Source organism: Cucurbita moschata, unplaced genomic scaffold (genome assembly GCF_002738365.1).
Source record: "Cucurbita moschata cultivar Rifu unplaced genomic scaffold, Cmos_1.0 Cmo_Scf00006, whole genome shotgun sequence".
Taxonomy (NCBI): Eukaryota; Viridiplantae; Streptophyta; class Magnoliopsida; order Cucurbitales; family Cucurbitaceae; genus Cucurbita; species Cucurbita moschata.
Genome location: NW_019268522.1, coordinates 1431283 through 1439971, shown reverse-complemented (window position 1 = coordinate 1439971; position 8689 = coordinate 1431283). Strand labels below are relative to the sequence as shown.

At 41.7% G+C, this 8689-nt stretch overlaps 2 protein-coding genes across 2 annotated transcripts; one reads left to right on the top strand and one right to left on the bottom strand.

The window, feature by feature from the left end:
* The first annotated feature begins 638 nt into the window (after positions 1-638).
* Positions 639-7208, top strand: LOC111444003 (serine/threonine-protein kinase Nek3-like). Its single transcript, XM_023081899.1, has 15 exons — positions 639-1137; positions 1707-1818; positions 1963-2029; positions 2952-3017; positions 3206-3252; positions 3324-3369; positions 3477-3557; positions 3690-3732; positions 3821-3870; positions 4044-4125; positions 4210-4259; positions 5261-5334; positions 5413-5464; positions 5699-6115; positions 6196-7208. The coding sequence occupies exons 2-15, from the start codon at positions 1733-1735 to the stop codon at positions 6853-6855; spliced, it is 1821 nt and encodes a 606-aa protein (XP_022937667.1). The 5' UTR covers positions 639-1137; positions 1707-1732; the 3' UTR covers positions 6856-7208.
* On the bottom strand, positions 7120-8426 carry LOC111444008 (protein IQ-DOMAIN 14-like). Its single transcript, XM_023081904.1, has 3 exons — positions 8084-8426; positions 7770-7991; positions 7120-7697 (listed from the first exon to the last, which is right to left on the bottom strand). Exons 1-3 carry the CDS (start codon positions 8399-8401, stop codon positions 7146-7148), a joined length of 1092 nt encoding a protein of 363 aa, XP_022937672.1. The 5' UTR covers positions 8402-8426; the 3' UTR covers positions 7120-7145.
* Between the last annotated feature and the right edge of the window lie 263 nt (positions 8427-8689).

Below are 8689 nucleotides of genomic sequence, written 5' to 3'. Positions count from 1 at the left end.
ATCTCACAATCCACCCCATTTCGTGTCCCAGCGTCCTCATTGACACTCGTTCCCTTCTCCAATCGATATGGGACCCCCAATCCACCCCCTTTGGACCCAAACGTTCTTATTGACACACTGCCTCGTGTCCACCCCCTTTGGGGCTCAGCCTTCTCCTTATCACACCACCCCGTATATGACTCTAATACCATTTGTAACGCCCAAAACCCACCACTAACAGATATTGTTCTCTTTGGACTTCCGTCAGGGTTTTGTAACGCATATACTAGGAAGAGGTTTCCACACCCTTATAAAAGATGCTTCGTTCTTTTCCCCAATAGAGTTGGGATCTCACATCAGTTAGGAAGAAGAATGAAACATCTTTTATAAAGATGTGGAAACCTCTCCACAGCAGCAGACCCATTTTTAAACTGTAAGCCTAAAAAGTACAATACTACTAAAAATGAGCTTGAACAGTTACATTAATTGGTTGAACTATGCCCAAGTTCATAAAGATGAGGTATTAAACACAATCACGAGTGGAGTAGAAGCTCCTACTCCTCTTTGGTGTCTCCAAAATGGCCACTTTCATAGTCTCTTTCCACAAGGGTATTGATTGATTCATCCTCACCCCATGAGCTCTACCTCCCACCTCTCTCACCTGCTTTCTCTAAGTCTATTCCATGATTTGGTTTGCTCTCACAAACCACATTATTTGAGATTTGACCCACCATCCCCCAAAATCTCTCCTCTCTAAGCCCCCTTTTCTTCCATTTCTCTTTCACTTTGACCCATCATTCCCACCTCTCAAGAATTCCAAGTAAACCCATTAAATACTTTTGCTTTAGATTCATACAGTATTCTCCCCTTCTTCTCTCTCTAAAACACTCCCATTTTGGTTCTCTCTCCAGGATTTTGTCTTCTAGTGTCTTCTTTGTTTCATTTGGGGTTACTGCTGAAGTTTCCAACAATGGAGAAAGCCCTTCACTATCTTCTTCCCCTTCCCCTTCAGCTTCTCTTTGTCTTCCTTTTGCTTCGAAAACGGTGTCGTTCCTTGTCTCCTCTGTAGCTACCTCTCCTAACCCTGTTTTCTTCTTCTTCTTCTTCTTCTTCTTCTTCTACATTTGCTTGGATCCACATTTCTACTTCCACTTTCAGGTGCCTCTCTCTTTCCCTTTTTTCTTTGCTGCATTCGATCTTTTTGGGGTTTTTTTTGTGATGAACTGAACATTTTGCACTGTTCTTCTTTGTGGGTTCTTAAGATTTTGCAGTGTTCTTATTGAAATGGACAGTGTTCTTTGTGGGTTTTTCAGATTTTGCAGTGTTCTTCTTGAAATGGGCAGTGTTCTTTCTGGGTTTTTAAGATTTTGCAGTGTTCTTATTGAAATGGGCAGTGTTCTTCTTTGTGGGTTTGTAAGATTTTGCAGTGTTCTTATTGAAATGAACAATGTTCTTTGTGGGTTTTTAAGATTTTGCAGTGTTCTTCATGAAATGGGCAGTGTTCTTCTTTGTGGGTTTGTGAGATTTTGCAGTGTTCTTAATGAAATGGGTGAATCTTGTAAATTTGGTTGATGGGTATCTTTTATTTTTGTTTGAAGCTAAGAACAAGCTGTAATGGTAGGAGAAATAGAGTGGGATCCTTATGATTCAATGTGGTTTCTTGGATAATATCTCTGTTTCCCAGCTTTTTCCCCTTTGAAATGATACCTTTTCTTTTGTGTACTCAGAAAAAGGGTATCATTAGTCTGTTCAAATGGAGCAATATGAAGTTCTGGAGCAAATAGGGAAGGGATCCTTTGGTTCTGCTCTTCTTGTCAGACATAAACATGAAAAGAAGAAGTAAGCATTGTTGTTCATGTTTGATATTGTTCTTGTTCTTGTTCTTGTTCATCTCTGCTTTAAAACATTAAATTTGTGAAAACATAGTGTTTTAGGTGCATTGGTTTGGTTTGGTTTTGATTGTTTTGATCTTTGTATGTTAAGGTATGTGTTGAAAAAGATTCGTCTCGCTCGTCAGACCGATCGGTCCCGTAGATCTGCACACCAGGAGGTTTGTGTTTTTTTGCTTTGACATTTTTCTTTAGCTTTAATAACATTGTCTAGATTTGTTGTTGGATCGTTATGCTGTTTCGGTGTACTTTAGAACTTGTTTCGATTCTTGTTGACTATGATAATTGACTCGACGTGCTGCATAACTTGTTTAGATTCTCGTCTTACTACTGTAATAACTGTTCGAGTGTGTGATAGTATTGTTGTGCTTTATGACTTGTTTAGTGTGAGATCCCACGTCGGTTGGAGATGGAAACGAAACATTCTTTGTAAGGGTGTGAAAACCTCTCCCTAGTAGACGCGTTTTAAAACCGTGAGACTGAGAGTGATGCATAATGGGCTAAAACGGACAAGATATGCTAGTGGTGGGTTTGGGCGGTTATAAATGGTGACTGGTGCAAGACACTTGTCGGAGTAGGGCTAGACCTTCTCCATAGTAGACGTGTTTTAAAACCTTGAGGGAAGTTCGGAAGGGAAAGCCCGAAGAGGACAATATTTGCTAGCGGTGGGCTTGGGATGTTACGTTTAGATTCTCTTCAACTGTCTCGGTGTGCTTCATAACTTATAAGGGTGCGGAAACCTCTCCCTAGGAGATGCGTTTTTATAACCGTGAGGCTGAGAGCAATGTGTAACGGGCTAAAATGGACAATATCTACTAGTGGTAGGTTTGAGCTGTTATAAATGTTAACTGGTGCGAGACACTGGTTGGAGTAGGGCTAGACCCTCTCCATAGTAGACGCGTTTTAAAACCTTGAGGGAAGTTCGGGAGGGAAAGCTTAAAGAGGACAATATCTGCTAGCGGTGGGGTTGGACTGTTACATTTAGATTCTCTTCAACCGTCCCCGTGATTTTGATCGCACTAGGGGTTACGTTAACAAAATTGCGGTCTATACTAAACTAATATCTTCTCCATTTTCTTGTAGATGGAGCTCATTTCTAGATTACGGAATCCTTTTATCGTGGAGTACAAAGATTCTTGGGTCGAGAAGGTAAATCGAGCTATTGTTGCTTAGTATTGCTATCTACTCTTAAACACACGGTTTTACGACATCGATGACAAATGGTTAACTAAATGCCTCCTCTTATTCTTAAACCGTTCTTTCTTACCATTTGATTTCTTCGGCTCATCGTTATAACGTTATGGTTTAAGTTCGGTCTGTTATTTCTTTGTCGACAGGGTTGCTACGTGTGCATTATTATCGGTTATTGTGAAGGAGGGGACATGTAAGTATTCTTCCAGCTCAATGTCTATGTGTTCCTTATCTATGTAGCATACACTTATTCGAATTTTACAGGGCCGACGCGATAAAGAAGGCTAACAGTGTTCACTTCCCCGAAGAGGTTCTCGTGTTCTTCGTTTCGTTGCTACAAGAATCGTCGAAATTTCATTGAAAATGTCTTTCGGGTTTGTTTAGTACTGCTTATTCATCTCTCGTTTCCGTTTGCAGAAGCTCTGCAAGTGGTTAGTTCAACTTTTGATGGCGCTCGATTACTTGCATATGAATCATATCCTTCATCGGGATGTTAAGGTTCGATATACGTTCATCTTTACAGTGTTCGAATATACCAAGGCGCTTGATTACTTGCATATGAATCATAGTTAGTCAATGCAAACAATGGCAAGCGTTTTCCTAACTATCTGTATCGTGTGATCTGTACAGTGTTCGAATATATTTTTGACTAAAGATCGAGATATACGCCTTGGTACGTGAAATCTTTCTCCGTTCCAACCAATATAAGGAAAATTGTCGATTGAGCGTACTATTGATAAGAATTCACATTTGTGGAACAGGTGACTTCGGACTAGCCAAAATGTTGACATCGGATGATCTTGCCTCCTCGGTGTGTAATTTGAATCGTAAACTTGTGTTCAATTACTAGTATCAATTTTGTATCTGAATACGAGTCTTGTTCAACTGTGCCCACGGACCCGTAAGCCCTCGAGGCAAGGCAAAAAGGAAGAGATGTTTGATATCTTACTAATGTTCTTTAAAACGCTTGGCTTGATAATACAGGTCGTAGGAACTCCGAGTTATATGTGTCCAGAACTTCTTGCTGATATACCTTATGGTTCGAAGTCGGATATTTGGTCTTTAGGTAGGAATGGCTGAACTCGACTTGACCGTGAACCTTATTTGGCGTATCGACTGAAAATTATTCTGTTTTGTATCTGTTTGTCAGGATGCTGTATATACGAGATGACTTCTCTAAAGCCTGCGTTTAAAGCATTTGTAAGTTTCGAACGCCATTTGTTCTCGGCTTGAAAGGATTTAAATTATTGAGGTTTCTACCTAGTGGTTCGAGTCGAGGACGTGGGGGGAGGGGGGGGTATCTTCATGTATATCAACTAAGACCACTCATCGATCCTGCATCGGTTGGAGAGGGGTACGAAACATTCCTATAAGGGTGCGGAAACCTGTTCCTAGCAGACACGTTTTCAAAACCTTGAGGGGAAACCCAAAAGAGAAAGCTCAAAGAGGACAATATCTGCTAGTGGTCAGCTCGGGCTGTTACAAATGGTATTAGAGCCGGGCTTTGGGCAATGTGTGCTTTGGGCAATGTGTGCTAGTGAGGACGCTGGCCCTCAAGGGGGTGGATTGTGAGATCCCACATCGGTTGGATAGGGGAACGAAGCATTCGTTATAAGCGTGTGGAAACCTCTCTCTAGCAGGCGCGTTTTAAAAACCTTGATGGGAAACCCGAAAGGGAAAGCTCAAAGAGGACAATATCTGCTAACGGTGGACTTGGGCTGTTACAAATTGGTAACGCCGAGTGAACACTAGGATAAAAAAATGCCCCCCACGACCCCACGGAGAACGTGTAAACATATATTAGCGGTCTCGATTCCTAAATCCAATCACTTCCCTCTCCAAGATCATTTTCTTTTTTGCTTTCTAGTCCTTGTTCTTTTTCCGCATCACACAACACATTCATTTTAAGTACGATATTGAAAATAGGTAACTTTTCTTTCGAAGAACGACCCAAGCCCACCGCTAGTAGATATTGTCCTCTTTGGGCTTTCCCTTTCGAGCTTCCCTCAAGGTTTTTAAAACGCGTCTACTAGGTAGAGGTTTCCACGTTCCCCTCTCCAACCGATGTGAGATCACGCAATCCACCCCCTTGGGGGCCAGCATCCTCGCTGGCACTCGTTCTCGGGATCTCACGATGCTTTTAGTGTCGACGAGTGTTCTCGGTTTGGCGCTTTCTCTAATTCGGACTTTCTTTTGGGCAGGATATGCAAGCACTTATCAACAAAATTAACAAGTCCATAGTGGCTCCTCTTCCAACAAAATACTCTGGTGCATTGTAAGTTTCCCTCCTCTTTTGCCACTTAGTTTTATCTGCACTATTGCTGATCTAATCGCTTTCTTCTTTGATTTGTAGTCGAGGTCTCGTTAAAAGCATGCTACGCAAAAACCCGGAACTTCGGCCGAGTGTACGTGTACCCTCCTCTCATACTCTACTCTAATATAAACAAAAGAAAACCACCCGATAGTCTAACGAAACATTCTTTATAAGGGTGTCGAAACCTCTCCCTAGCAGACGCGTTTTAAAATCCTTAAGGGGAACCCCGAAAGGGAAAGCCCAAAGAGAACAATATCTGTTAGCAGTGGGCTCGGGTGATTCGATATGTTTTGTTTTAGCGACTGACGTACATTTTGTTTGGCAGGCTGGGGAGCTACTTGGCCATCCTCACTTGCAGCCTTATATTGTTCAGATTCATCTCAAACGGAATAATCCGAGACGCAATACGTTACCAGCACTCTGGCCTGAACCACCTAATTATATGAAGAAGACGAGGTTCTCAGAGCTCTTGCCCAATAAACGACATTCGTTAACCAACGATCGAGCTTTAAATCCAAGCGTTTCTGTAATAGAATACGATTCTCTCAGCTCAACACAGGATATACACGATACACAAAACTACCCAAGTTACAAACCGTCTACTGGTGCCACTCGTGGCGGAGTAGGGGTTCACAAGACACCTTCGAAGTCTGCAGCTAACTCGAAAACTTCACGGCTTCTATCGAAAGCTTATGCCACTCCGAGAAAATGGGATGAACCATTGAAGAACAATAAAAAGTTGGTGAGTAGAAGTTGATCTTTAAAGTCTGGATAGTCTAGCTTTTTCGATACGAACTGAGACGTTATCTTTGTTTACTACAGCTACCGGTTTCATCTACTACTAAATCTCATGTTCGTCGGGCATCATTTCCGTTGCATACGAAAGCTATCACTGATCAAAGCCCTTGTAGACCGAATGTTGGTATTCTTCATCATATGAACTCTCCAGACGTGTCGGTGAATTCTCCGCGAATCGACAGGATTGCAGAATTCCCTTTAGCATCATACGATGATACCTTTCTTCCTGTTCGTCGAGCTTCACTGCCATCCATGCATGGATCAACCGGCTCGGTACAGCACATTGATTGTTCGATTACCAAAGATAAATGTACAATCCAAGTTTGTGATAAGGTTCGTTCAACTCCTGGATACACCGGCGCATGGCAGGGTATACAATGCAGCTTATTTCAAGACGACCGAGAAGCTAGAAGTGATTCCTCGGATCAGAATGCAACCGCAGGAGCATCGAGCCATACTTCATCAGATTTACGACGACGCCATTTTGATACTTCATCATTACAACAGAGAGCCGAGGCTTTGGAAGGTCTGCTCGAGTTTAGTGCCCGATTGCTGCAGCAAGAGAGGTACGAAGAGCTCGGAGTGTTACTGAAGCCATTCGGACCTGGAAAGGTCTCCCCAAGGGAAACTGCTATCTGGTTGAGTAAGAGCTTCAAAGAAAACACCGTCAAGCAGGAAACGTAAACCGCTCTCGTAACTACGTTAGAATTTTTAAGTGTATGATCTAGAGTCGTTACATTTTCTCAAGGTATATTTGACACCTAGGCAGATTCCGGGAAGACGATAAGAATATCTCGTCACTGTAGATTATAATTCTTTTAGTTCGATAGACGACGTAACGAGTAGCGGTTATTCGTGATTCTTAGTTTTAACTCGTCGGTAGTAGTAGATGATATGCAGCAGTTCTGTTGTAGGAATGTAAATTTACAACAGTTTAGATGGCTAAGATGGTCTCGGTTTCAATGGCTGTTCTTTTAATGTTGACGTGGTTCGTCAGGGCAACTAAATTTGCTGCTCGTTGAATCGCCATCACTGTTCTTGGACGATTTTGTTAACTGATAAAGCTTCATGAACCAGGCGTGGCTGTGACTTTCATAACCATTATGTTTCATGTTTTGTAAAGCACTTTCTGCTTGCTTGCACTTCGGCCAGGCGCTCGAGCCGGGTCGCTGTCTTGGTTCACTTTGCGACCGAAGTTTTGCCCTCGAGGACTCTGTCTTGGCCATATAATTTGGATAGCAGGGATACTCATCAGGCACGAAGTCTGAATGCCTTGGCGGATCCATGGAACATAATGTTCTATTAGCGGTTGGTTTTGACATTAAAACATAGTACTCGGAAATGTTTGGTTCTATGGAGATGGAGTGGTTTTTGTGCTGATGTTGTCTTGTGGGGATCGAAAGATTTCGTCGACAAGAACAAGCATTTGGTCCGTTCTTTATCTGTTCAACTTGAGAACGACTTATATAGCCACTTTTGCTCTTATATGATCTCCGAGTTTCGTCGAGATTCATGTTTAGCATCTCCTAAAGGAAAGCAAAAAAGTTACGAAGTGAAAGAACTGCTATGAAATAAACAATGAAGTTTACTTTATATACTTTCTCGAGATTGGTGTTAGGGAGATGTTCATGTCGTCTCCGTTCGAGAAGCTTGTCCTCCTCCTCGAGCAGCTGGATTCGATTTGCCCGAGCTCGAACTTGGATTGCCATAAGAGCTTGCAGGCTCTTTAGGGTAGTAGCTGTTTGTTTCCTCACAAGATAGCCTCTCACAAGGGCTTGTATCTTAACCAGTGCCCTTAAAGCATACAATGCTTTCCTTGCCTAACATAAGCAGATCACAAGAATTGAACACGCCGTAGTCGACGTTTTATCGAAATATCTATCTAAAGATCAAAGGAACAAAAACCCGTTACCAAATAGGACCGATATGCGGATTGGATTGTCGTAGCAGCTGCATTTTGAACGCTTGACGGTGGTTTCTTCTTCATGGCTCCCGGCTTGAAAACGTCAATGGTATCAATGGAATCAACTGATTTAGAAAGCTTATGAGTTAAAAGAAGACGACTATTAGTTGAAGATGTCTTTCTAAAACTCAATCTGAGCTTCAAATTTTCAGAGTCGGAAAAGGAAGAAGAACTAGAAGAACCGACGAGTTTCTTCTTGTTCTTCTTTTGAATCTTTTCCTTTTGCCCGACAAGAAAATTCACTACCCATTTTCCGGCCTTCCTCATCTTAGTTTAAAAAAATAAAACCCGAGCTTCTTTAGAACAAGAAACAAAGAAATGGGTTATTGAATAGATTTCAAAAAGTTTAAATTTTGATGATCAAATTCATATGGGTGTGGGGATTTTTTGTGTTTGGCAAGCTAGAAAGTTATTTTCTTTCCATTTTTATAAATGATTTCTTGGAAGTGTTGACTTCTAAAAGCAAAATTTTTCTCCTTTTGATCTGATTTTTTTGTTCTTTTGATTTGTTTTTGTGTTCTTGTGTCTTTTGTCCACTTTGTTTATGGCCTGCAG